The 25,788-nt window shown below is 35.2% G+C and overlaps 6 protein-coding genes across 7 annotated transcripts; 3 read left to right on the forward strand and 3 right to left on the reverse strand.

Annotated features, from left to right (window-relative positions):
* Window positions 1-2,597: 2,597 nt before the first annotated feature.
* Window positions 2,598-3,948, forward strand: LOC130950776 (remorin-like). Its single transcript, XM_057879357.1, has 5 exons — window positions 2,598-3,000; window positions 3,082-3,132; window positions 3,200-3,287; window positions 3,367-3,448; window positions 3,596-3,948. The coding sequence occupies exons 1-5, from the start codon at window positions 2,886-2,888 to the stop codon at window positions 3,788-3,790; spliced, it is 531 nt and encodes a 176-aa protein (XP_057735340.1). The 5' UTR covers window positions 2,598-2,885; the 3' UTR covers window positions 3,791-3,948.
* A 549-nt stretch (window positions 3,949-4,497) lies between these two features.
* LOC130950128 (transcription factor MYB17-like) lies at window positions 4,498-5,921 on the reverse strand. Its single transcript, XM_057878673.1, has 3 exons — window positions 5,789-5,921; window positions 5,276-5,405; window positions 4,498-5,140 (listed from the first exon to the last, which is right to left on the reverse strand). The coding sequence occupies exons 1-3, from the start codon at window positions 5,919-5,921 to the stop codon at window positions 4,498-4,500; spliced, it is 906 nt and encodes a 301-aa protein (XP_057734656.1).
* Window positions 5,922-7,152: 1,231 nt separating this feature from the next.
* On the forward strand, window positions 7,153-9,022 carry LOC130950129 (25.3 kDa vesicle transport protein SEC22-1). Its single transcript, XM_057878674.1, has 5 exons — window positions 7,153-7,420; window positions 7,777-7,937; window positions 8,184-8,327; window positions 8,575-8,642; window positions 8,899-9,022. Exons 1-5 carry the CDS (start codon window positions 7,230-7,232, stop codon window positions 9,004-9,006), a joined length of 672 nt encoding a protein of 223 aa, XP_057734657.1. The 5' UTR covers window positions 7,153-7,229; the 3' UTR covers window positions 9,007-9,022.
* Window positions 9,023-9,730: 708 nt separating this feature from the next.
* LOC130951394 (transcription factor LAF1-like) lies at window positions 9,731-11,465 on the reverse strand. The gene is made up of 3 exons (XM_057880041.1): window positions 11,277-11,465; window positions 10,906-11,035; window positions 9,731-10,498 (listed from the first exon to the last, which is right to left on the reverse strand). The coding sequence occupies exons 1-3, from the start codon at window positions 11,410-11,412 to the stop codon at window positions 9,865-9,867; spliced, it is 900 nt and encodes a 299-aa protein (XP_057736024.1). The 5' UTR covers window positions 11,413-11,465; the 3' UTR covers window positions 9,731-9,864.
* A 4,730-nt stretch (window positions 11,466-16,195) lies between these two features.
* On the reverse strand, window positions 16,196-18,419 carry LOC130948839 (pre-mRNA cleavage factor Im 25 kDa subunit 2). The gene is made up of 7 exons (XM_057877714.1): window positions 18,184-18,419; window positions 18,056-18,101; window positions 17,776-17,869; window positions 17,627-17,700; window positions 17,461-17,547; window positions 17,255-17,365; window positions 16,196-16,590 (listed from the first exon to the last, which is right to left on the reverse strand). Exons 1-7 carry the CDS (start codon window positions 18,312-18,314, stop codon window positions 16,519-16,521), a joined length of 615 nt encoding a protein of 204 aa, XP_057733697.1. The 5' UTR covers window positions 18,315-18,419; the 3' UTR covers window positions 16,196-16,518.
* A 129-nt stretch (window positions 18,420-18,548) lies between these two features.
* Window positions 18,549-25,120, forward strand: LOC130948837 (DNA mismatch repair protein MSH3). 2 transcript variants are annotated; one of them, XM_057877713.1, is made up of 13 exons: window positions 18,549-19,616; window positions 20,056-20,241; window positions 20,551-20,715; window positions 21,155-21,253; window positions 21,359-21,601; window positions 21,889-22,125; window positions 22,219-22,350; window positions 22,604-22,864; window positions 22,946-23,017; window positions 23,302-23,451; window positions 23,764-24,234; window positions 24,408-24,673; window positions 24,842-25,120. In XM_057877713.1, exons 1-13 carry the CDS (start codon window positions 18,648-18,650, stop codon window positions 24,846-24,848), a joined length of 3,258 nt encoding a protein of 1,085 aa, XP_057733696.1. In that variant the 5' UTR covers window positions 18,549-18,647; the 3' UTR covers window positions 24,849-25,120. The 2 variants fall into 2 exon arrangements, with proteins under 2 accessions (XP_057733696.1, XP_057733695.1); XM_057877712.1 differs by having other exon boundaries at window positions 24,838-25,119.
* Window positions 25,121-25,788: the final 668 nt, after the last annotated feature.

Consider the following 25,788-nt stretch of genomic DNA (forward strand, 5'->3'; position numbering starts at 1 on the left):
AACCGAGAAAATATGTGGTGCTCCCAGAAGACAACATAACGAAATATACGAATACGTTTAGAGAGAGGATCCCAACAACGATAACCCTTGTGTTCAGTGGCATAACCAAGGAAACAACACATACGAGTCCGAGGTTCAAGTTTACTATGTTCATGAGGCTGAAGAAGAACAAAACATACACAACCGAAAACTCGAAGAGAACTATAATCTGGGGAGGTATGATAAAGACGCACAAAGAGAGTAACATTACCAAGAACAGAAGAAAGGAGTCTATTGATAACATAAATAGTAGTAAAAACAGCTTCACCCCAAGTACGCTCAGGAAACGAAGAAGAAAGGAATATTGCACGGACGGAGTCAAGTATGTGATGGTGTTTGTGTTCAACTCTACCATTTTGTTGAGACGTACCAGGATAAGAAAACTCAGAGAAAGTACACTGTTCTACAAGAAAGGTTAAGAGTTTGGAATCACGGTATTCCATAGCATTATCATGTTAGAAAACCTTAATGGCTTTGAAAAACTGAGTTTTAATCATAGTAGCAAAGTTGATATATATCTGAGGTAACTCATAGCGATTAGTTATCAAATAAACCCAAGTAAAACAGGAATAATCATCAATGAAAATGACAAAGTATCGAGCTCCGCCCATAGAGGAAGTGGGAGCGGGGCCCCAAACATCAAAGTGAATAAGATCAAAATGAGAACAAGCAAGAGATGAATTATTGTGAAAAGATAAAACAGGTTGTTTGGCAGTTTGACAAGAAATGCAATCAAAAGATTCATTTGGAACCTGACCTAAAATACCCGAAGACATAAGAGGACGCAGTTTTCCTAAGGAGGTGTGGGCAAGACGTTGATGCCATAAGTGAAGGGTAGAGGGAGAAAAAGCAGCACAGAGATTTGGTACAGGAGGAATATGAAAATTCTCGAGTTCAAACAACCTTCCGACCTTACGTCCAGTCCCGAGGATTTGTCCCGTCTGAGGATCCTATACACGACAACCAGAAACGGAAAAAGTGACTTCAAAACCCAGATCAACAAGTTGACCAACAGAAATAAGATTGAAGTTTATTTGGGAATATAATAAGTATCAGGAAGATTAAGAGTTGACTGGGATATAGAACCATTGTGTGTTGCGTGCAAGAGGGAGCCATTTGCAGTATTGACAGAAGGTCCATTTGTAGTGGTAGACATGGACGAGAAAATATTACGCAACGGAGACATGTGATTAAAGCAACCCGAGTCAAAGTACCATTTAGAATTACCTGGAGGGGTCGAAAAAACAGTAGTGGTATTACCAGAAACGGAGAGAAGACGCTGAAAAAGAGATGCAATATCAGATAGAGAGACAGGAGACGAGTTGAGTGGATCAGGACGTAGTGGGCGAGTAGGACAGGCAGTAATTAAATGTCCCGAGAGCTTGCAGTAACGGCAGAACAGTTGTGAACAATGGTAGCTAATATGACCTTTTTGGTGGCATGTGCGACATTTAACAGAAGGACAATCGGGAAAGAGGTACCTAGAACGGTTACAATTTCGACAGAATTTACCCTTTCTGTCAGTGATAGCAAAAACATCTGGCTTTTCCATGATAGTAGTCACAAAGATCAAAGAAATGAGCAAAAATGGCAATTTCGGAGCAGAAAATGAGAAATCGAAGTGCAAAATCAGGAAGAGCTCACCAAAAAACCTTAAGGAGGGTCCCACTGTCTACCACGTCAGCTGCCACGTCGGAGGACACGTCAGCTGCCACATCAGCAAGAAGGAACACGTGGCGCTACGAGATTGGAGAAGCAGGACACGTCAGGGCTGACGGGGCCGAGTGCCACGCGGGCAGAGGAACGGAGCGGGTCGGGAGCGCGGGTCAATATCGGGTCGGGAGAACAGCGGTGTGACATGTGGCAGAAGCAAGGCCGTGGATCAGCGGAGCTGATCCAACGGCGCTGGAGGCATCTGGAAGGAGAACGGCTGAACGCGGACATGCAACTTTGGGCGGCGCGTGGCGGTGCGTCCGGCGTCTTCCGGCGATGATTCCGGTGGCGTTGGAAAGCTTGCAACAAGGAGAAGGCAAGGGTGGCGGCGGTGATGAAGCAAAACGTCGGAAGAGACTCGAAAGGTGAGGGCAAAGTACTGTCGGAAGAAACAAAAAAAACGAGCTAGAAAGCAATTATTTCTTAAAAAAAAATTTACCCTAAGCTCTTGATACCATGTTAAAAACAAGAGACCAAATAAAGAAAGTGTTTTATGTATATTTCGATTTGATCAAAAGTACAATATACAAGGGGTATTTATAGGTATTAAATGAATCAAAGTAATAAAGGCATAGAATCCTACAATTAATATACAGATATGCTATATAAATATAAACGATACTAATTGATCTAAATTGATTCTAATGATTCCGTAACAAATGGTATCCTTGCCCAGTTGCTCATTATCACTAAACTCCACCTTTTAATACCAACTTTTAAGAGCATAATCACCGAGGCTTTGAAATTCCATAACAAAATATCCAATTTGGAAGACTGGTTTAATGTTGTACTATAAACAGCGTCATTGCTTCTAATAATGGCATTACTTTTCTTGAGCACGAAACCATTACTCATAAAGTGGTTGCAACAAGTATGGCCTTAAATTTAATTAAGGTAATCATCATATAAATTTTGAATTGATATGGTGATATGAATTTAAGCAACAGTGGTATCTCCCTAGTCCCTATCACTCTCCACATACCCACCACACCCACCAAGCTAAGTTAGTTAAAAGTTACCTTCCTCCAACCATAACCAACCTTGTCCCTCAATACTCTTTCTATTATATCTCATATCAAAATCCTGAATCTCTTCTTGTTATAGCTTTCTGCATAATAAGATATAATTAAAAGATGACAGAAGAGGAGCAACCCAATAAGGTGGACGAGGAGAAATCTGTAATTCCACAACTACCTCCTCCAGATAACAAGCATGATGATGAATCCAAAGCTCTTGCCATAGTTGAGAGTATGACACTACTACCTCTTCATCTTGTTTTATAAGTTAAGTTTTAGTAGCAATTTAGCAATTAGCATTCTTTACTGGCAGAAACTGAGGAAGGTGCTGAAGAGAAACCCTCTGAGGGATCTATCAACAGAGGTATGTGGATGAATCTCGAATTCCATTTTTATGTGGATTTCTTTTCATATGCTGAGATTGTATTCAGATGCTGTGCTTGCAAGAGTTGCAACAGAGAGGAGGATGTCATTGATCAAAGCCTGGGAAGAAAGTGAGAAATCAAGAGCAGAGAACAAGTAAGAACTAATGATATGTCATTCTTCATATTAACTAACAAGCTATTTATTGCTGATTTTGGATCAATTTGTTTCGCAGAACTCAGAAGAAGCTTTCATGCATTTCATCATGGGAAAAGAGTAAAATAGCTTCCACGGAGGCTGAACTGAAAAAGATTCATGTAAGCATGTATTTCATTTCATTGGAAACTATAACACTGTATTCTAACTTCTATGAGCATTAGTTGCCACTTCCAAGCCAACATTTGATTTGATTTGATTTGTCATCTCAAAATATTAACGATGACTTTTGGGATGTATTTGAGTAGCAACAACTGGAGAAGAAAAAGGCAGAACATGCAGAGAAATTGAGAAACAAAATAGCAGCAATTCACAGGGAAGCTGAAGAGAAGAGGGCATTCACTGAGGCCAAGAAAGGGGAAGATATCCTCAAGGCAGAGGAGACAGCTGCAAAGTATAGAGCAACTGAAACAGCTCCAAAGAAAATCTTTGGTTGTTTCTAACTCTACAATCTTCCAAGCTTGATTGAAATGTTAGTATGTGTGTGTTCTGGGCTGATTTTTTAGCTCATGTATTTATTGTGATGTGGGCATAGTGATATGTTGACATGTATATAACATTACTTTGTCAATAAAGAAATTGAATAATTTAATTTGGACAAGTTTCTTGTAGCATTAGGTCACACATACCCAATTAACACCTTTGTCTTATTGAACAACTTGGTTCTGGTAGTGCTGCTTTTGACAAATGGATTTAGCAACAACCAGTTGAAAAGTACTTCTAAAATCAAATGTGAAGAGGATTAAAATTAAATTATTTTGTTCTTAGTTTCCTGCATAACTGTCATCATGTCATAGCAAACATAGCAGAGATTGTAACCTTTTTGTTTGATGATATGAAGCTCAAGTTGCAGGTAATTGCTAGTTATTGGCATGTCAAAAAATTCTCAAGGGACCAATCACGAACATGAACAATATAATTAACTATTAAATATGTTAATGTTGTAGTTTAACTAGAACTCTGGCAAGTAGTAACTATTCCTCTATCCACCCCTTTTACCTCACCAAACCATACAGCAATATAATAACTAACAAAAACAAACATGGACCAGTTTCTAACTACTTAAATGGTGGCTGCATTTACAAAAGTACCAAGATATCAATAAGGCAAACAAAAATTTCCTATCATAATATATATAGTTAGAAACATCTTAGTCACATCTATCATCCTCCTCCTCCTCATCATCAGGAGGGTTCAGGAAACTGTCAGTGTGGTCCAAGAATTCTATATCTTCATCAGGCATATCCAGATATTGTTTGAATGCGGAATCAGAAGTATCAAGGTACTCATAGTTGCCGGAATCTGATCCACCTGTGTCATATTCAAGCTTTGGTTTGCAGCTACTTATTTGTTCTTGAACAGTGTTTTTCAAATGCAATGAGGCATCTGAACATGACTCCAATTTTGATGATGATGATGGTGTTGAAGCCTGTGAGACAAGGCTATGACTCTCTCCTACTCTTTCCCTTCCCTTGAGGCCACGAAACGACTCTCCAACCTCGGAATTCCATAATCTAAGAAAGTAATCAGGGCAAGCTTTAGCTGGTGACCATGAATTGTTCAATGAGGATTCCATTGACAACCTTGCCTCAGCCTCAACTCTAGCACTTTCCCATTGTACCATGTGCCGTGTCGAAGGAGATTCCGACTTGACAATCCCTGCATGAGGGCTGAGACAAGGTTGTTTAGTCCCTCCGGAGTGGTGATGAAGATTCTTCTTTAGATGGGTGTTCCAATAGTTCTTGATCTCATTGTCTGTTCTTCCTGGCAGTTGAGAAGCTATAGCAGCCCACCTAATAGAATAGAATACAATACACTTGTTACATACATGTGTAAATTTAATACTTGAAGTACAAACAAAGGCATTAAATACATCATATTTTACTTTAGGAATTGGACAAGAGAGTATGTATAACTAACTAATATACCTGTTGCCAAGCAAGGCATGAAGTTGAATGATATTAGTCTCTTCTTCAGAAGTAAATGGGCCACGCTTAATGCCAGGTCGTAGATAATTAATCCACCTCAGCCTACAACTTTTTCCACATCGCTGTAGTCCTACTTGCAACCAACTTTGATGATAAGAAAAAAATGTACCATAAAATTGACAATGACAGATTAAACAGTAGAGATATACAGATATTTGGATTTCCACATCTTGTTAAGCATACATTAATTAATTAAGTTCATCTCAGTGAGTTATTCCAACATCTTTCTTTCAAAACAAAGTAGTGTGTTGTAAGAGGAAATTGCGGGTAACACATGAAAAAGCAACAATCAGGTTTTGTTTCTTCATTAGGAAAAGAGCACAACATTGTGATTGGAGCTTCTTCAAGAACAATCTGGGAGCATTTGAAAAAGTAGAAACTGCAAGGTCTAGTTATGTAGCTTGAAAAGCTGCTAGAAAGTAAGAAAGAGAAAGAGAAGAGTTGAAGCTGTACCTGCATGTTTGGGGAGAGTGCGCCAACTTCCTTCTCCATGCTTCTTGATATGCTCAACTAAAGCCTCATCTTCTTCAGGTGTCCAAGATCCCCTCTTCACTCCATGTTTGTCACAACAAGGTGCTTTTCCCATCTCCACAAAAAATCATAAACTCAAACTCATGCCCATGCAACAACACCACTTTTCTAGCTCCCTTTTAGTTGTGTTTTTATCAAACAGGAGTGAGTGAGAAGCTTCTCAAATTCTACACATCAAACTAGCTTTTATCTCTCTGTGGGATAAAGAGAAGAGAAGAAGGAGTGTTGCAGTGGGAAACCCAAGTACTATAATAAGAGAGAGAGAGGGTCATAATTCATAAATGCAGGGGATAGCATTTCTTAAAGAGAGGGTCATAATTCATACGTGGAAAGGTTACAACTTTTTTTTTATTTTCTTTATTCAAAACATTCTATTTTTGGATCATTAAAGAGTACTTTTCATGGGCCTTAGGAAAGCTCTAAAATTTTGTATTGAAGAGTTAAAAGTTTTAATTTTCCAAAGTAATAAATGCATGAGTAACTTCATTTTCCTTACGCATCCAGTTACTTAGTTATAAAGATGAATGTTTGAACAGCATCATAGCATCACATTGAATGCATGGCAATGAGGTGTGGTTTTTGAAGGACAGCAATAAAAAGCAAGAAGATACACATCACAAGAATGTGAAATGAAGATTGAAGAGTGATTGATTGATTGATTGGAGTGTTGAGAAATAAATAGCACTCTCCCCAAAGACACAGCCAGCATTAATTGACGGTAAAATAAAAGAGGTCTCAAGACTCAAGACTCAGTGTGTAAAACCAAGTTACTGTAATATGCTTGGTTTGATTTGAACTTGAAGGGTCCCTTCTCTTCCTGCTACACTTGAATGGAGAAGCAAGACTTCTAAGGAGGCACTGACAGCCAGAAAAGACCACACATAGCCAGAAAAGACTTCTAAGGTGTTATTGAGGACCTGCATTTATTACCCCTCCATCTCAGTCAAACTTTCATTCATTTGCTTTTCATCATTACATTACGTAACATGAGATTATTAGTTTGAAAAAACAGTTATATCTACCGCTACAAGTAATGTATTATGTAACATAAGAGATTTACAAGAGTCACAGAAGGAAAATGAATATTCGTCTTTGTGTGTAGAAACTACAAAGGAAGGATTTATCTTATCTTTGATTTTTATAATAATAAATCTCTTACCACCTTCATTGTCTTTCTCTCTATCCATAATGGTTCTTACTTCCTTTAATGGACACACTTGGAATAACTTCTTTTCTAAGTTCCCTAGCTACTTTCATATTTCCTACATCTCACATTATAAATTCTATCTAACTTGTTGAAATTCACTTTATATTAGAAGGAAATTGTAAGAGACAGGTTTCATTTAATTCCAGTTCCTAAGAGATGGTTAAGATAACTATAGTTGGAAGGGCAAGGGATGGGTTACCCCTAGCACAAAGAGTGAGATATATGAATGAAGAGAATTGCTATGTTTCATGTTACAGGCAACAAGCTGAATTCATTCTCCAAGAAATTTCAAGAGGGGCTTTCATGGCTTCCAAGTTCACAATTCCAGTAGATCATTGCTCCTTCAAGTATCCTTCATCCAACATATACATACTTTACTTTTATTTTATTTTCTTTCAAATTCAGTTTTAGTTCTCCTATTGCTGAAGTTGTTCTCATTCTTCCTTCAATTTTTTGTTATGCCAATGCCATGATCATATTCTTTAACTACTTGTCCTTTAGACTTTATAACATAACATATTAAGAGAAATATGAGGGAATTTTGTTAATTTTGTTAAGTCTATTAAAATTTCACAATCACACATAGATCATAGAGTCATAACAAAAACTTGTCCTTTTCTTTCCCATGATTTGTATTTGTAAAAAGTAGTATGTAGTACAAAAAAAAAGTTGACTAGTTATTCTACTGTTTTGGTATATTAAGTTGCTTGGTGGAGAATGGAGTTGTTTTCATTGTGTTATGTGACTCTTCATACCCAAGAAAACTGGCTTTCCATTACCTACAAGATCTACAAAAGGAGTTTGACAAGTTTAATAAAACTCTCATAGACAATATCACAAGGCCATACACCTTTGTCGAATTCGGTAATTTCCCTCAATCATTACATTAGTCTGCTTCAAGGATATAACTGTCAAGCACTTGCAGTTGCTATTTCTTAAGGGAGAAACTGAATAAAATTATTTACTTAAAAGGAGTAGTAAATACATCACAAATTTTAATTTTATAAGAGCTTGTAGTGTTTTTTTTTTCCCTTCCTCTTATTACAACTTAGTTTGAAATTTTTGTCCACCATATTTTCCTTGCCAAACCAATCACAATTCCTTTGGCAGATGGTATAATTGCTAACTTTAGCAGACAATATATTGACACAAGAACTCAGGCCAACCTATCAAAACTTAATGCTAACAGGAAACAAGATTTAGATATTATTACTGAAGACATGTCCAATATCTTAGAAAGGAGGAGAAATTCAGGTGATAAGTGTAACAATTGTTTTTTTTATCTATCCCCAACTGTTAATATTGTTGCTTTTGTATGCTTATTAGCACAAAGAATCAAGAACAAAGTTAGAATCAACTTGAGAAATTATTAATGTACACTTCTTTTATAAAACATGGTAAGGTGAATATAAAGTGTGCACAAAAGAAAGATGTACATGTAACAATGTTCTTATACAATTTTGTTTTGGTAACGTGGCATTAATTTTTATGACACTGACAGAAACATTGGAAAGATCACAAGTCACTCCTCAACCCGCATCTTCAATATGGTGTTCACCATGCTTAGAGGTATAAGTTATAACACACAATAATCTTGCAAGATTGTTAGGTGCTCATGGAAAATAAAATCTTAAAACACTTTTTTATGGTTGAACACATAATACATGTGACATAGGAGTACCTAAGAATTTATCTTAATGTTGTAGCCTTAAAAATAGGCTAAACTTATATACTCTTAGTTTTCTTTATCCCATTTTCAAGGCAAGGAAAAAGAGATACTATAATTAGCAGTTAAATGGTGAATTTTCATTCTTTTGGGACACAGGTAATTGCACTGAAATGGGTACCTATAATGATCACTGTTATCACTTCAATGACCATTCTATGGGCTATTTTAGTCCTCACAGACGACTATATTGTTACAAGTTGGTGACAAGTCTCCTCGGATCAAGTTTAAAGATGGTGGTTTCATGTGATATAAATTCAATATTGGAATTTGCAAGGACTTAAATGTATGTTACAACCTGGATTTTGGAAAGAAATGATACTAGTATGTGGTCCACTACACTACATTTCCTTTCTCAGCAACTAACCAATGAAAATCAGAGAAAGTGAGAGAGGAAGAACAACCCTGATTTGTCATGGAGTTTCTGCATTCTAGTTGAAAGTGATATAATTGATTTTAAATGAAGCACGGGGATGTATAAATAATGTATGTGGTTTTACTTCTAGGAATGTGAAGGCATAGCAAAAGGGTTTGAAAGCTATGCTCCTATCCTATGTATCCCCTATAATGTGCTGAATGAAACTTGTGCTAACATATTCAAATCTGAACTGCCTTCCAATTTATTGAAAGTCAATTGAACAAGTATCTTTTCCAAGGGAAACCTTTTACTGCATTCATGTCCATATCTATCACAATGACCTTGTAGCAAGCTGAAGGTTAATTGCCACTAAATCATTTGACTACTGAGCAGACAATTGATAAAAAGGTTAATTCACCATCTATTACTTCATAACACATTACTATTAGCTCAGAAGCATTACTTTTCTTTCTTCTATCTTGATGAAACCATCATTATTCGAGTCTTGTTACTTATTAGCACTGTTTATTCTATAAGCCAATAAATTTGCATTTAGATTGTAATATTTCACATGTAAAGAGACAGAACTTAAATATCTGAATCAATCAATTCTCTTAATACAATGCAACACCAAACTCCTTTTTATATGGTTGTATTCTGTTTTCTGTCTTCTCTCAGTGTGGAAAAACATGAACTATATATTCCTTTTACATTCCATTTTGAGTTGCCGTGGAAATAATGCTATTATCATAGATATACATCGTATCATTGCTCATGTTGAAATTGGCACTAAAATCAACCCCAGGTATACATTGGATGAATCCATTTTCTACCATTGTTGTTCCAAACTTTAGCTGTGAATTGAACATCTCTTCGGCTGAACTATGAGCTAGACGAGCTAGACTATTATTACGATAATCTCCTCCAAAGGGTCCTTGTGACATAGCATCATGTACTGTAGCAGATTCTTGAAAAGACGAAATTTGACTGTCAAATCCATTCTTCAAAGCCAAAGATTCATCATATGAATTAGCAGAGTTGCCACCACATTGCACATGATCAAGTGTAAGCCACTCAGCAAATAGAAGTTTTGGTATGGGGGAGCTTTGACAAGCCTCATTGGTGAAGCTGTAGGTATTTTGTGTGCCTTGTGTTGCAAGATTCTGGACAGCATGTGAAGAAGAATCCATGGTTTCTGAGCTTGAGGTAGCATACTGAACCTGTTCATGAGATTCCATTTCCTTAGCATTGGACATCACTCTCTTTTTCAAATATGAATGCCAATAGTTCTTTATCTCATTGTCAGTTCTTCCTGGCAAATTTTGTGCTATCTGAGACCACCTGCTCAAATTTAAGTTACTCTTGGTTATGATATGTGTGATAATAATTGGTTGGACTAAAGAGTAAGATAACTATAATTTAATAAATTGGAACTTGGTGTAGAAAAGTATTTTGTTATCCAAGCTTTAAAATGTGGCTGCCATGATCATGGTTTGACAATTGACACATCTATCAGTTTTTCAACTTCATTTTATTCTTTGTTTATATTATAGGGCCAGGGTCTAGTTTATAAAACAGAATTAAATACCTTTCCTTGCACCAATTAAAATACAATAATTAAAATTTACTCCTTTGCTGACACGTCTATATCAATATCTTAAATTGCTTCTTCAAATGTACAGGTAAATTGAAGATTTATTAATGACTTGGAAAACAAAAGATCAGAATATTTTTACTGTTTTACTTACTTGTTGCCTAGCATCTGGTGAAGGGTGAGGATTGTCTCCTCCTCTTGTTTGCTGAACAAGCCCCTCTTCAATCCTGGCCTTAGATAGTTAATCCACCTCAGTCTGCAACTTTTTCCATTCCTTTGTAAACCTGTATGCACATGTAATTGTTTCTTGATTACAAGGGAAGCTACAATTGATTCCAATCAGAAAAAGAAACTTAATTATTTCTAATGTCAAATTTCATGAATGGTGTTAAATGCTAGAGAAGTCCATTGTGAGTTAACAAAAGTTGTTTAGTCATAGTTTCTTCTGAGGAGAAACTTTTCTTCAAGAAAACCAAAGTTGTTCCATACAGATAATAATAATGCAACATGATAATAAAGACCAACCTGCCTTAATAGGAACAGAACTCCAGCAGCCATGACCATGCTTTACAATGTGGTTTTTGAGCTTATTGTCCTCTTCAGGTGACCATAAACCCTTCTTGTATTTTGGTTTTGCTTTTTCCAGTGGCTGCAACCCCATCTTTTGATTTTCCTGATAGGGACTACAAGGAAGAATATTTGCCAATGACAAGGGAATAATGAATGACTAGTCTCATATATATATAACAGAAATTAAACAATTCATTCCTGTGCTTTTTTTCATAACCTATAGATAGAAAAGCTTTGAAATAAGAAAATAGATGTATAACCCAAGAATCTCTGATTAAAAAATAATTTTTGTGCTGCCCCATGAGTTGAAAACGTGCTCTTATACCATACTTGAATTCACCCTTTCAGACTTAAAATGTGCCAACTTGGAAAAGATGGTAGAAAACTAGAAATTTGGATCGTAATTTTAAGGCATTACTACTATACCGTTTCGCTTATATTTCCAACTTCCAAGCATAAAAAATGGTGAAAATTCGGGTGCAATCAATTTTACGTGAAGTTGAAAGATGAAAAACAACTCCATTACGAGAAGTTGAAAGATGAAAAACAACTCCATATGAAGTTAACTGCACCTGAGTTTCTACTATAAAAAATACTATCTGATCATCACATGCACCAAATTCCCAAACGTTACATATAATTTATTTATTTATTTACTTTCCTTATACATATTACCGATACAACATTTTTATATATGCCAAATACTTGCAAAAAGAAATAATATTCATAGACCCTATGATGAAAAACCTAAGTGGTGTCTAATATCAGAGTCTTATTTTATGTAAAAAAGGCTTTGTCTAATATGTATAAATTAATCTAACTTATGCAACTTTCGTTTTATTCTTTAGCCAGAGGTAGACTAAATAAGTGGCAGGTAATAATGATTAATGAGAATGGAACCAAGGAGGAGACTATTTGTTTATTTACAAATCATCATCTATAAAAAGAATATCAAAACTTGAGAATGTATTTCAATATGCACCCCCTATATAATAAAATATATTGTAAAATTGTATTACTTGTGCCAACCCTTATTACCAACCAACGACGTAACCATTCAAGTCAACAACTGTCTCGTGCCGACACATTCTCCATGTAATCGCCTTGTATGGTCCATGAGCTGCATTTCTCAATTTCAAACAGGCAATAAATTTGAAAGAATGTCCTAATAAAAACAATGTTTACAACATATAGAAGGAAAATTCTTTATAGTTTCCTCATTTTATATCACAGGCATGAAATTATTATGAGAAAATTAATGCAACTAAGGAATCAGATTTTGTCCTGTTGAGTGGCTGATGTATGCAGTTGATGATGACATAAATGGGATTAGGAGCCAATGCAGTTGTTGCACAAAGAAACAAATTCTACTATTTATCATAATCAAGATGACTAAACTAATGGTGAAGTGAATGAATCACTAAACTCTAAAGCTGTATTTGCCTCAAACTGCATGTTAAGAGAAAAGGTCAAAACTACTTTAAACTAGCATCTAGTTGGCAAACCAACTTGGCTTGGTCGAGTCGTCAGCTCACTAGTTTACTGAAACAAGTTTTAGGATTGGAGTTTGAATCCTGCCTTGTATATGCAGTAATCATTGACTAGTGGTAGACCTTTAAATAGAGTTCAGATTCGCGACGAATTAGTCCTTAATTTATTAGGCTGGCAGATATTGTGGACAACCAAAAAAATTACTTAATCAAGAGAATTGTGCAAGCTAAGAACGATGATGATGATGATAATATTTGATTTCTTTTTTAAAAAAAATAAAATCCTTAAGTGGAGTCCCATGAATCACCATGTATATCTTGAAGTTGGTAAGTGTCCAAAGCATAACAAGCCATTGACCAAGAAAAATGAATTGAATCCAACTTGGTTCACCAATGATAATATAGAGTGAGACAATTCAAATGCACAGCGTTTTCTGAAGAAATTCCTAAGGGCGTGCAGAGTATGTCTGTATTATATTATTCCAAATTTGATATATTATTTAATCAATAATTAATGAATTATTATTGCTGAGATCAACAAGCAATCACAATTATTGTTGACAATTGGACAATGTGGTTCACTAATATAAACTATAACAATGTTATTATTTTTTATATTTATATTATAGATACATAGAGAGTACAAAGGGATAAAAGATGTCACGCATGGTTGAATGTTGGCCTCCTCTAAGTAGCTATGAATTGATCATTTTGTCAAATGAGTAAGTAATAACATTGATGAGAAGGTAACTATGTAATAATAATTGTAGACTTCTCTAATTGCCCTCTCAATTATACTAATAAGATAATAAACATACATTAAATAGTAATCACAATAATTTGTAAGTCTAAACCTATTGTGATCTATTGAAGACTTGTAACCAAATTACCCAACAGAATTGAAGGCGTGAATAATTCAAAAGACGTTTTTATATTGGAAAACTTGAAGTTTATGGAATTGATATCTTCTTACTTATGCAAGGGTTGAAGAATTATGATCTGCCGATTATGTTTTTTCAAACAAATTAATTAGTATAAAGTTTCTTAATTACTGAATGAATGAGAGTTTATTACTTTTCAAGATTTTTTAGATTTTTAGTTGTATTTGCTTTTTACTTCATTGGGAGAGTATATTTAGAATGGTTAGAAATAATAATCAGATTCGGTATTGCGTATAAGAGTAGACTTGCTACATATTTTTATGCTCCCCTAACCTACTACATGTCTTCCCCATGATAATGTTTATTTGATCCTGTTTTGTGCCATTATTAACTGATATTATTTTATTCAAGCAATACTATATGTTACTCCATTCCATATATAAACCGGCTAGCCAATTGCAGCAGCCTCTCTGTTACAAATGAAACTAACTTATTGATAATTAATTACTAACAGATAATATTGTTCTAAAATTGTGCCCAAAGAAAAAACAAAAGAAAACGAAGTCTTTGTTTACTGGGAATTAAAAAGTCAGTAAAACCAAATATATGATGCGATGCCAGAATATGCTGCATCTACATTTGAATATATAAAATAAGGTAGTTGCTACTCTTTCTTCTAATTGTTATTATTAAACGAACATTAGGACAATTTTTTTAGAGAAAAAAGGCAGTTGCTAATCTATTCTTAATATATAAAAGTAGATAGATAAGTTTATTCACATTATTTTTAAGACATTTTTCTCCTCCTACTAATGTCATATCAGTGATATCGTTTACTTGGCAAAATTTTATAATCAATCACTCAATTTTTGTCAAATCAACTATTATTTCTAAATCAACAAAAAAATAAAATATACAAAAAAACATACAAGTAATAGAAAAATATGTAAATTAGACTGTAAAATTACTAATGACAATAATTAGACATTAATAGTGTCTAACCAAAATTATAAGCTACAAGAATCTATTTCTATATTTATTATATTTTACCGTTATAAACAATATAATAAATTTATAACCCCAATAATTAATTTATTAATTTCTATAAATAACTCATCAAATGTAATAAACATACATATTACAAATGTCATAATAATGTATTAATCATAATAACAAATGTCGTAATAATTTATTAATCATAATAAATTTTACTTTACAAAAATTCAAATTCCATACTATTTGAACTACTTATATAAGTCTCTTATCACTATTGGGTCAATTCTAGAGTTCATTATTCACATTGTCTACAAAAGTCATTGTCTACCTAGCAAAACCCTTCTTCAAATAATATCAAATTTAGCACAAAAAATTTATTTTCGCACTACACAACATCTCAAACTTACTCAACGAAGCATAATTTTTTGGACAATATCACCAAACAAACAGATAATTGGTTTATCAAAGTTCGTCTTTGAAAAACATTAACACCCACAAATGAAGAAGAGTTTCTTTTCTTAGAAATGATTATATTAGAAGAAAAAGTACAAAACAAACATATTTGTTATATTTTTAATTGTATTTTTAAATTGAACATTTTCTAACACTGTTTTGAATTTGCATCAATTGAGACATTATCTGACAGAGTGGGTCAAAAAAAAATATTAATAGGTAATTTCACTTTATACTATTTTAATTATTCTTATTAAAAATAACTTATTTTAAAAAAATCTACACATTTTTGTTCTTTTTATTGTAGATATCATTGAAAAATTGCATCCACATCAAAATATTAAGGAGAAAGAAAATCATACAAATTTAAGACACATCTTCGGAAGAAGAACATACATACAAAAATAAAACAAACAAAACAATAGAAAATGCATACAACTCAACAATTTATAAAGAATATGTCTTTACAAGCTACAGAAAAAAGAAAGCAACAACTTTAACAATAACCAATAAAGAAAAAGGAGGACGAGCACTACATAAGAAGACTAAATCCATCAACCAAAACAAATACAAAAATCAAACCACCAAATAAAAATATCACTTTGTACAACTCCAACATTCAATTCTTTTGTATTATAAATTATTTTAAACAAAACACCTTTTAAATTTAACTTTAGTTTATACATATTTAATTTGATTCTACAAAATATAATCAATTTTAATATTTATTATATACTATCATTAATTTACCACAAAATATAATCAATTTTAATATTTATTATATACTATCATTAATTTGCTATCGTCGTTATCATTAATTTGCTATCCGTCGTCACGCATAGCACGACTTTCATTCTAGTTCAAATTTTATTCGGAGTATGCATCATAGAATATTGAAAACTGATGCTACTTTATTTTGTTTTTTTGTTTAACATCTTGTTGATGTGTTTTACGCTCGTGTAACATTTTGTTTGCTGCGGTGTCTATATATATAATAACCACCTTTGAGAATTTTCAGATATTGAAATTGCTTTGTTCAATACATGACAATATATGTTCATAGTCATTATCATTAATAGATGATATTAAGGAGCATCGTGGTTAGGCCTTGGGGACCTTCCACGCTACACAAGTCAAATCTCATCTAAAGCTTGATAATACACCAATCCATGGACGATAGAACATAATCCACTAAATTTACACATAAAATCCATGTCACAACTCGCAAGTATCTACCATTTTCAGAAAGTGCACTTAACTCAATATTCTACCCAGTCTATGCAGTGATAATAATGCATTAACTTGATCCTAGTTCTAAAAACTAAAGTAAGAAAAATGGAAGAGAATTTTGTAGAAATGGTTGATCATAATTTACGATTAATTAGTGATCATTTTAAACTGGAATCTGGAAAGCTGCTGAGGAATGGTTGATATAACTGGTCCATATCTCTGCAACCAAGTGATCCATAAATGTAGTTAGACATGGCACAAATATATAAGCATATCTTGACGGATAAGTATAATTAGGAAAAATAAGATAAAGAAAATAAAGGTGTGTTTGGTACAAGGGTATAGGGTATTAAAATTTCATGATATACTGTAATGGAACAAGCTCCATGCATATAAATTGTTAAAGGTAAAAATAAGGTTTTTAATTTCGTGGAGCTGTTATACACTAGCACATATGGAGTTCATCCATGAAATGTCCATTTTATTTTTACCCCTGTACCGATAATGAATAATGCTCAGTCATGATATGAAAAAAAGAACAGTTCAGATGATCCCAAAAATCTCTCCCACATAAAACTCCACCATTCTGTTACTTGAAACAGTTTTAGATAATGGGCATGTTTTGCATCACATAGTTCAATTACCAACCAAACATTTTAATTCTCTAATCTCTAAGTAATAAGAAGGGTCATGGAGCTATGTTATTTGCACAGTGCACACCAAAATAGATAGTATATTAGTATCTATTTAGACACCAACTGTATCACCCAGTCATGACTCATTCATCCACCCTCTCCATCATTGGATTTTATGGTCTAAGTTAACATTTTTTTTTTAATTCAATAATCTGGTGATAGAAAAGAATCAAACTAAATTACAATACCTGAACATTATCATAGAGTTCAAACAATGGAACAGCTAGCAGTTTTAGGTTTTTGGGCACTGCAAAGTATTCGCGCTCAGACAAGTGAACAAGGAAAAGCTTCTTGCACTCCTGCATACAAGAGTTCATTGATATTGTAAGCAATGCCTATGATGCAGAAAATGCATGTTATTGCCTGATACAAACTTCACAAAATCACAACTTACCTTGGGTTTTGTTATGTGAGGAGGGCAGTATGGATACATTATGGTCTCAAAATTAGGCCTCCACCAGTTGGCCACGCACTCCCCTATCTGCAAGATTGCAAGGATAAAGTACAGATGAACCACAGCAAATATAATTACAATCACATACTTGGTGAGTAAATAATACCTGCCAGTCAGGCACAAGAGTGGGTGAATTAGCACCGAGTTTGCTAGTCAACTTTCTCTTCAAGCCTTCAACTTCTACACACATCAGAGGGGACACAATCAATTAGGATCATCAAATATCATATTAGGAATGGGGAAGTAGGGTTTTACCATTCTCTCCTGGCTTGAGGCGACCACCTGGGAGTTTGCAGAAGGTATTTCCAATTTGTAGAAGAAGTATGTGCGGATGATTGTGTTCTTGCACCTGAAAAATCAAAGCATGTTACTGCAGAGTGATAAACAAAATCTCCACTACTTGTATTACAGAGACTATGCCCTAGGATTAGGACTGCATACAATTCTGAACTTAATGAATTATTTAAGCCATATCTTCTCCAGATTCATGAGCATAAACGTTAAATCAAATGAAAGATGAGAAGCTGAAAGATACCAATAAAATTCCTTCGACGCTGGTCCTCATTCCTTCCTTCATATAGCTGAAGTTAAGAGCGAACCGAGTTAGAAAACGCTAAAACAGGTGGGTCGGTGTATATGAGAGAGAGAGAGAGAGAGAGATACTTGATTTTCATGCGAGCGAGACGATCAGCGACGGAGGTGTCCTTCTCCATCTTGGGCTCCTTGGTGCCGAAAGTGTAGCTGGAGAGAGGGTAGGTGTTAACCACCGTGTTCTGAGATGAAACCACCACCATCTTTATTCCTTCGCTCAGATCGCCCACGATTTCAAAACTGGAAACCTCAATTTGCTCGAACCACCGCCTACTCCTACCCTCCTACTTTTTATTTTATTGGACTTTCTTAATGGGCTTTTGAGCACTATATATATTTTCATGGGCCACAGCTAAGTGCTAGCCCAAATTCCTCTCTGGCCAAAAAATTTTCACCAAATTCTTGAGCTATATTCATCGCTTCCTTTCAGCACTTCTTCCCAACCATTTCTGCAAGCGCGCCAATTCAACTAAACCGCCACAAGCTACCTACCACTGCTGCCTCGGTGCGGCGGCGCCACAATCACCACCGCCAACATGGGAAAACAAAAGCAGCAAGTCATTTCACGTTTTTTCGCTCCCAAACCTAAAGCCTCTCCATCAACAACTGATCCAACACCTTCTTCACCTCCTCCTTCTCCTCTTCCTTCCTCTTCTCGCCCCAATCCTCCAACCCCCAAAATCTCCGCCACCGTCACTTTCTCACCATCCAAACGGCTTCTTACTTCTCAAATCATTTCCCCCAACAAGCCACCAAAGCTCCCCAAACTCTCCCCTCACACCCATAACCCTCTTCCCCACCCCACCACCCATCAACGCTTCCTCCAGAAACTTCTAGAACCTTCTGAGCCCGAGCCACCTTCCCATTCTTCTGCCAAACCCTTAAAGTACACTCCTTTGGAGCAGCAAGTGGCCGAGCTCAAAGGAAAGTACCCTGATGTTCTTTTGATGATCGAGGTTGGATACAGGTTCCGTTTTTTCGGCCAAGATGCTGAAAATGCTGCCAGGGTATTGGGTATATATGCGCATATGGATCGTAACTTTTTAACTGCTAGCATACCAACTTTTCGATTGAATGTCCATGTGAGGAGGCTTGTGAGTGCTGGCTATAAGGTTGGTGTGGTTAGGCAGACTGAGACAGCGGCTATTAAGGCTCATGGTTCAAACCGGCTAGGCCCATTTTGCAGGGGATTATCAGCATTGTACACGAAGGCCACACTTGAGGCAGCACCGGATTTGGGGGGAGGGGAAGAGGGGTGTGGGGCAGAGAGCAATTACTTGATGTGTGTGGTGGAGAAGAGCATTTTAGGAGAGAGGTCTGCGTGTGGGGTGGAGGGTAATTTTGATGTGAGGATTGGATTTGTTGCAGTGGAGATATCAACAGGGGATATTATTTATGGGGAATTCGATGACAATTTCTTGAGGAGTGCACTTGAGGCTGTGATGTTGAACTTATCTCCCGCTGAGTTGCTTCTTGGGGACCCTCTTTCCAAACAAACGGAGAAGGTAGTTTCTATATCTGTTGGCAAGAGTGTTACTTGACTCAGAAGAAATTGATGTGTGTAAGATGTTATCATTAGATGCTGTTCTCCAAACAATTTTCTGATTCTTGTCACACTCCCTGGTAATCTTAGGAAGTTCCTCTTTTCAAACAAAACAAAAGAAATTTAAGTATTCAACCATTTGAGGATTATTAAAGTGGTCTCCTAGTCAAAAAGCTTATTTCTGAATCCATAAGATAGTTATTGTTCTTTGTATTTTTAAAGCAAAGAGTATACACATTCAATTAACTTAAATCATTTTCTCAATTCAATTATTCTTATAAGAAAAGTCCTCACCATCACTAAGTGATTTACTTTTTAACAATCCACATAGAAAAATTCAAGTCACTATCGATTCTCTACTACCCCTAAGATTCACTTGTGTGTTCTCGTTCTATTATTAGTTATTGCTGGCTTTTGCTGGGCCTGCTTCAAACGTTCGTGTGGAGCGAACCTCTCGAGATTGCTTCGCTGATGGAGGTGCTCTTGCAGAAGTCTTGACCTTGTATGAGAACATGGGTATAGGATGTTCATCAGATTCAATGCAAAACAAAGATTTGACCGAGCACACTAATCAGCCATTAGTTAAGGTACCAAATACTGATGTTTAGGCATTGTTCTCTTGGTCAACTTCTCAGTTGTGATTCTGAAGTTTGAATATGGTAGTGGAATAGAATTTATTATCAAATCTAGTGGGTTGCAGTTTGTTATAAATACAACCAGTTCTGAATTCTCACATGCTTTTTTTTTATAGCCTTTAAAAAAAGGGAGAAAAGAACAGAACTTCCATAAAAATCACATACCTGATTTAATTTGCAGATTGTAGCTGTACACTTAGTGCTGTTGCACTTTGCATTGGTGACTCCTTTTTAATATTTTTTACCCCTTTAATTATATAGGAGGTGATGCACATGCCAGATTTGGCTGTCCAATCTTTGGCCTTAACAATTCACCATTTAAAGGAATTTGGGTTTGAAAGAATTGTATGCTCAGGTTTTTCTTTAAGGCCATTCTCAAGAAATATGGAAATGACCTTTTCAGCCAATGCGCTTCAACAACTGGAGGTAATTATATCTAGAGCATAATTTTTACTGGCATGCTGGATGATTTCTTTTTTCTTTTCCTGTTTGTTTTGAACTGTGATAACAAACTATGTTTATGTGTGGTGCATTGAGAACTTGGCTCTATTAATCAAATTTGATCTAACCAAGATTTGAACTGTCCATATTTTCTTTGATTCAATTTTTAATTATCATAGATTCATATAAAATCATGCAAGAAAATATCCTGGCTTCTTGCTATTCAGTGACCTCCGCATTTATAGCTCTTCTCTTTTACATGGAGGATCCCATAATATTCATTTAGAGACTTTTTATGAACTTCATTTTCTGCTTGTGCTATTGTGTAAGCTAAAACTTATTGTGTGTGCTTTAATTTTCATCATACCATTTTGGACTCTGTTGTGTATACTTGTTGCTAATGGATGTTTCTGTGTGATTTCAGATTTTAAAAAATAATAGTGATGGATCTGAGAATGGGTCCTTGCTGCAAATTATGAATCGCACCCTTACTATATTCGGTTCCAGGCTTCTTAGGCATTGGGTATGAGGTGCTTCTAGTTTTGATATACCACCGTTGAATGTTGAATTCTTGATTGTCTTTCAGCTAAAAAAAACCTTTATCTAATTGTTCTTATTCATGAAACAGGTATCTCACCCATTATGCGATCAGACCATGATTTCTGCTCGTCTTCATGCTGTATCTGAAATTGCAGAGTCCATGAGCTCTTGTAGCATGAAGAGCCTAGAGTATGACGAAGACTCTGATGTAACAATTGTGCATCCCGAGTTAGCTTACATAGTTTCTTTGGTTTTGACGAATCTGAGCCGAGCACCTGATTTACAACGCGGGGTTACAAGAATATTCCATTGCACTGCTAAGCCAGTTGAGGTGATAAATGACTTCTTGATGGACCATTGATTTATTTATCATGTTCTATCATTTAATCATTTGTCTACATCCCCTATATAATTTCTTTGGCATTCTCAGTTTACAATAGAGAGGGAAAAGTAAAAAGAGCTGAGCATATTCTGTAGATCGTGTAATTTAACAATAATCCCTCTAAAAGCTATTTGGATTATCTGTATATCCTATTTTATGGGTATAAATGAACTCAAAAGGTCTTAATCTGCTAGATAGTTGGTATTGATTGCTTGAATCATTTTGTCTTTCCAAAGTTTGTTGCAGTTATTCAAGCTATTTTGTCAGCTGGAAAACAGCTTCAGCAACTTAACATATGCGAGGAGGAAAACAATAATTTGCGGTCTAATCTGTTGAGAAGACTGATTCTGACTGCCTCCTCTGACAGTGTTATTGGCAATGCTACAAAAATGTTGTCTTCTTTAAACAAAGAATCTGCTGATCAAGGCAATCTAACAAATTTGATCATTGCATCTGAGGCACAATTTCCAGAGGTTTGCCTTTTTCCTTTTAATTTACTTCCTTTTGGGATTCGTTTTATACTTTGCACTTCAATACGAAATTGTTGATATTATTACTATGAATAGGTTACTAGAGCTCGGAAAGCTTTTCAAATGGAAGAGGAACAATTAAATTCATTGATCGTCTTGTATCGCAAGCGCCTTGGAATGCGGAAATTGGAATTCATGAGTGTTTCTGGAATTACTCATTTGATAGAGGTTACAGTTTGAAACATTTGAATTCTTTTTTTGTTTGTTGCCTTGTAAGCATCCATGGTTTGCAAATTTGTAATGGTTGCACGTATTGTTTTATCACCAAAAAAAAAAAGAGGAAGAAAATGATATATGTAGTGTTCCGAATCTGTGTCTCAAATTAATGAATTTGGAGTGATTCAAAGAAAGTTTGTTTTGAAAGAATAAATGGTTGGTTAAGAATAAATTTTAATTACCCCTAAATTTGTTTTGGCTACAGTTGGAGACTGATGTTAAGGTTCCTTCAAACTGGGTTAAGGTTAATAATACAAAGAAAACAATTCGGTATCACCCTCCTGAAGTGGTGACAGCTTTGGACAAGGTATCTTTAGCAAAAGAAGAGCTTACTATTGCCTGCCGAACTGCTTGGGATAGCTTTCTGAGGGATTTCAGTAAACATTATGCTGAGTTCCAAGCTGCTGTTCAAGCTCTGGCGGCTTTAGACTGCCTCCATTCCCTTGCCATTCTTTCAAGAAATAAGGTTGGTTCTTCAAGAATTTTAAAGGTGCCTCCAAATATTTATGAAGTGGTATGCACTATAATTCTCTATTTTTTGTTACAGGGGTATGTTCGGCCAGTGTTTGTAGATGATTGTGAGCCTGTTCAGATACAAATTTGTGCTGGTCAGCATCCGGTATGGATTTAATGACTCGCAAATCATACAAATTTGATGCCTGCCATTACATGCCAACATGGGTATTTATATCATGTCAATTGGTTGTCAGCTATGTATATTATATATAAATGCAGATTTAGTTGGAATTACCTACCTCCATGCATTAATCTAGTGTTCATTTAACGCATCATTTTGTTTTACATTTTTAACACTTGATTACCTTAACCTGATATGACCTAGCTCTCATAGATGTGAAGTTCCCATGGTAAATAGAGGCTCATTATTGCTACCATTCTCACCAGGTTTTGCAGACTACCTTACAAGACAACTTTGTCCCAAATGATACAAACTTGCATGCTGACAGAGAGTACTGCCAGATTGTCACTGGACCCAATATGGGGGGGAAAAGTTGCTATATTCGCCAGGTGGCATTGATTGCTATAATGGCTCAGGTAGAACAGAATAAATATCATATACTGCTTATGTTTCATTTATTGTCATTGATGCATCAGTCGAATGCATTATCTTGTTTGATTATATAAGATCTTGGATGTCTTGTTCTCCTAATATTTTGGTTTCTACTTCTCATCTATGGAAATTGTGCAACAGATGATATGCTTTATTATGTTAATGAAAAGGGTAATTCTCGTTTTTGAGGAAAGATGCTATAACAATCTGTTGTGAAACATATAACGCACTGCTTTTCCTTGACAACTAGTCCCTTACGACTGTTGCTTTATTGAAACATGCCCTGATCTCTCTAGGTTGGTTCCTTTGTACCAGCATCATCAGCAAAACTGCATGTCCTGGACAGAATCTACACTAGGATGGGTGCTTCTGACAGTATTCAGCAAGGGAGAAGCACCTTCCTAGAAGAACTGTCTGAGACTTCAAATATTCTTCATAACTGCACAGAAAATTCACTGGTTATCATTGATGAGCTTGGGAGAGGTACAAGTACACATGACGGTATGGCCATTGCTTATGCGACATTGCACTATCTTCTGAAGCAAAAACGAAGCATCGTCCTCTTTGTCACTCATTATCCGAAGATTGCAGACCTCACAACCGAATTCCCTGGCTCTGTGGGAGCATATCACGTGTCACATCTAACCTCACATCATGATACAAGTAAAAACAAAAACTCTTATCTTGATAATATAACTTATCTATACAAGCTCGTACCTGGTGTTTCAGAGAGAAGTTTCGGATTTAAGGTGGCTCAGCTAGCACAGGTAAATTCAAACATATAGTAGTTGGCCATTTCTCTTTCGAGTTAGTTCAGTCATTGCTAATTTGCTGACAACGATTAGGACTAGATGATTACCTTGGCATCTTGGTTTGTCCACTGAGTTTTTATAATGATTAAATTGTTCAATTTGACAATCGTAATCATCATGCTTTTCAGTTACCACCACATTGCATTACTCGTGGCATTTTCATGGCTTCCAAATTGGAAGAGCTAGTGAACAATAGAATACATAGTAGATCGGTGAAGGAGCTGTTGTTGGATGCAATAGTGATTGGTCAAGAACAGGAATCACATCAAGAGTTTGGTAGTGCTTACAAGGAACTCTATTCAAACTTAAAAGCTGCAATTCTAAATGATGACCATGCAAAAAGCTTTCAGCTTCTGGATCATAGCAGAAAAATTGCAAAGAAATTAATTGGCAGGTTAAGTATCCATTTTCCTTTTTCCTTCCCATATTTTATTTAGACAAAAACACATATTGCTAACTAACAATAGGAGGCTTGCATGGCTACAATTTTTTGTTTAGACTTTAGACCTTTGGACTCATGATGTTTTTCCCCCTTCTTTTTCTTGCCTCTCTTGGCAGACAGTAATTAACAGATACATGCAGAAGCAGGATCCGGAAGGCCCCTTCCAATGTTGTATATAACAATTTACACAAAAATTTGTGCACTTTCATTTTAAGTTAGGCATTCCCATTTTTGCTTATTTACCTGCACTGCCTTGTGCATATTTTGCAGTTGTGGTCAGATTTGGTATTGGGGGAACTCATTTTATTTACTGCTACGTACATGGATGTACTCACTACTCATAACTCATTTGGGCAATGAAAGGGAAAGCTTTAGTGATGATTTGGTATTTTCGGTGTTATTATTTATTAGTTTTTTAAATGGTATGATTTTGTGTAGGTTTAAACTCTACAACATGGATAGTAGTCCTTAATCCAAAAAGCGGCTTGATTTTGTAAAAGGTAAAAACTAAGCTACTAACTAAAATAGATATTGTTAACATATGAAAAAAATATGCCATGAAATAAAACATTAAAATTTGTTTCATTAATATTAAGAGATTAATATATAATAGATAATGATATAAATGGGAAAAAGTGTAAAAAATAGTAAAATTTGATGAAAGAAGGAAACTCGAAAGAGTCTATAAAGTTGTATTTTTAATAGAAGAGATTTTTTTTCTAAAAAAAGGTAATCTTCGATATTCAAATTGAAGGGAGTATAATTCAATTTTAACACAAATAACTTTAAAAATAAAAATGAAATCCACATACTTTTATCAGAAATATTTTCGGGAGGTTTAATATTAAGTTTGATCTTCATAGAAGCGACAAATTTTGGATCAACAAAAAAAAAAGGACAAATGACGCATATAAACCAAAACAAAAGAAAAGGACAAATGACGCATATAAACCAAGTAGAGGTGGTTTTACACAATTCCACCAAAGATAAAAACGTTACAAGATTCTATTAGGAGCACTTTTTTATATAGTTCGAATTAAAGTCACTCAAATTACACATACCATAGT

This window comes from Arachis stenosperma, chromosome 9 (assembly GCF_014773155.1).
Source record: "Arachis stenosperma cultivar V10309 chromosome 9, arast.V10309.gnm1.PFL2, whole genome shotgun sequence".
In the NCBI taxonomy this organism is placed as follows: Eukaryota; Viridiplantae; Streptophyta; class Magnoliopsida; order Fabales; family Fabaceae; genus Arachis; species Arachis stenosperma.

What these genes read in the sequence shown, in the direction of transcription:
- LOC130950776 (XM_057879357.1), top strand. Translation starts at nt 2,886, where the DNA reads ATGACAGAAGAGGAGCAACCCAATAAGGTGGACGAGGAGAAATCTGTA. An exon ending in AGCTCTTGCCATAGTTGAGA is followed by an intron (nt 3,001 to 3,081) that starts GTATGACACTAC and finishes CTTTACTGGCAG; the next exon opens with AAACTGAGGAAGGTGCTGAA. An exon ending in TGAGGGATCTATCAACAGAG is followed by an intron (nt 3,133 to 3,199) that starts GTATGTGGATGA and finishes GATTGTATTCAG; the next exon opens with ATGCTGTGCTTGCAAGAGTT.
- LOC130950128 (XM_057878673.1), bottom strand. Translation starts at nt 5,921, where the DNA reads ATGGGAAAAGCACCTTGTTGTGACAAACATGGAGTGAAGAGGGGATCT. An exon ending in CACTCTCCCCAAACATGCAG is followed by an intron (nt 5,406 to 5,788) that starts GTACAGCTTCAA and finishes GGTTGCAAGTAG; the next exon opens with GACTACAGCGATGTGGAAAA. An exon ending in CATGCCTTGCTTGGCAACAG is followed by an intron (nt 5,141 to 5,275) that starts GTATATTAGTTA and finishes CTATTCTATTAG; the next exon opens with GTGGGCTGCTATAGCTTCTC.
- LOC130950129 (XM_057878674.1), top strand. Translation starts at nt 7,230, where the DNA reads ATGGTTAAGATAACTATAGTTGGAAGGGCAAGGGATGGGTTACCCCTA. An exon ending in AGAAAGGAGGAGAAATTCAG is followed by an intron (nt 8,328 to 8,574) that starts GTGATAAGTGTA and finishes TGACACTGACAG; the next exon opens with AAACATTGGAAAGATCACAA. An exon ending in GGTGTTCACCATGCTTAGAG is followed by an intron (nt 8,643 to 8,898) that starts GTATAAGTTATA and finishes TTTGGGACACAG; the next exon opens with GTAATTGCACTGAAATGGGT.
- LOC130951394 (XM_057880041.1), bottom strand. Translation starts at nt 11,412, where the DNA reads ATGGGGTTGCAGCCACTGGAAAAAGCAAAACCAAAATACAAGAAGGGT. An exon ending in TTCTGTTCCTATTAAGGCAG is followed by an intron (nt 11,036 to 11,276) that starts GTTGGTCTTTAT and finishes ATGTGCATACAG; the next exon opens with GTTTACAAAGGAATGGAAAA. An exon ending in CACCAGATGCTAGGCAACAA is followed by an intron (nt 10,499 to 10,905) that starts GTAAGTAAAACA and finishes AAATTTGAGCAG; the next exon opens with GTGGTCTCAGATAGCACAAA.
- LOC130948839 (XM_057877714.1), bottom strand. Translation starts at nt 18,314, where the DNA reads ATGGTGGTGGTTTCATCTCAGAACACGGTGGTTAACACCTACCCTCTC. An exon ending in CTCGCTCGCATGAAAATCAA is followed by an intron (nt 18,102 to 18,183) that starts GTATCTCTCTCT and finishes TCTTAACTTCAG; the next exon opens with CTATATGAAGGAAGGAATGA. An exon ending in CTCTTGTGCCTGACTGGCAG is followed by an intron (nt 17,548 to 17,626) that starts GTATTATTTACT and finishes GCAATCTTGCAG; the next exon opens with ATAGGGGAGTGCGTGGCCAA.
- LOC130948837 (XM_057877713.1), top strand. Translation starts at nt 18,648, where the DNA reads ATGGGAAAACAAAAGCAGCAAGTCATTTCACGTTTTTTCGCTCCCAAA. An exon ending in TTTCCAAACAAACGGAGAAG is followed by an intron (nt 19,617 to 20,055) that starts GTAGTTTCTATA and finishes TTCTATTATTAG; the next exon opens with TTATTGCTGGCTTTTGCTGG. An exon ending in TGATTGCTATAATGGCTCAG is followed by an intron (nt 23,452 to 23,763) that starts GTAGAACAGAAT and finishes TGATCTCTCTAG; the next exon opens with GTTGGTTCCTTTGTACCAGC.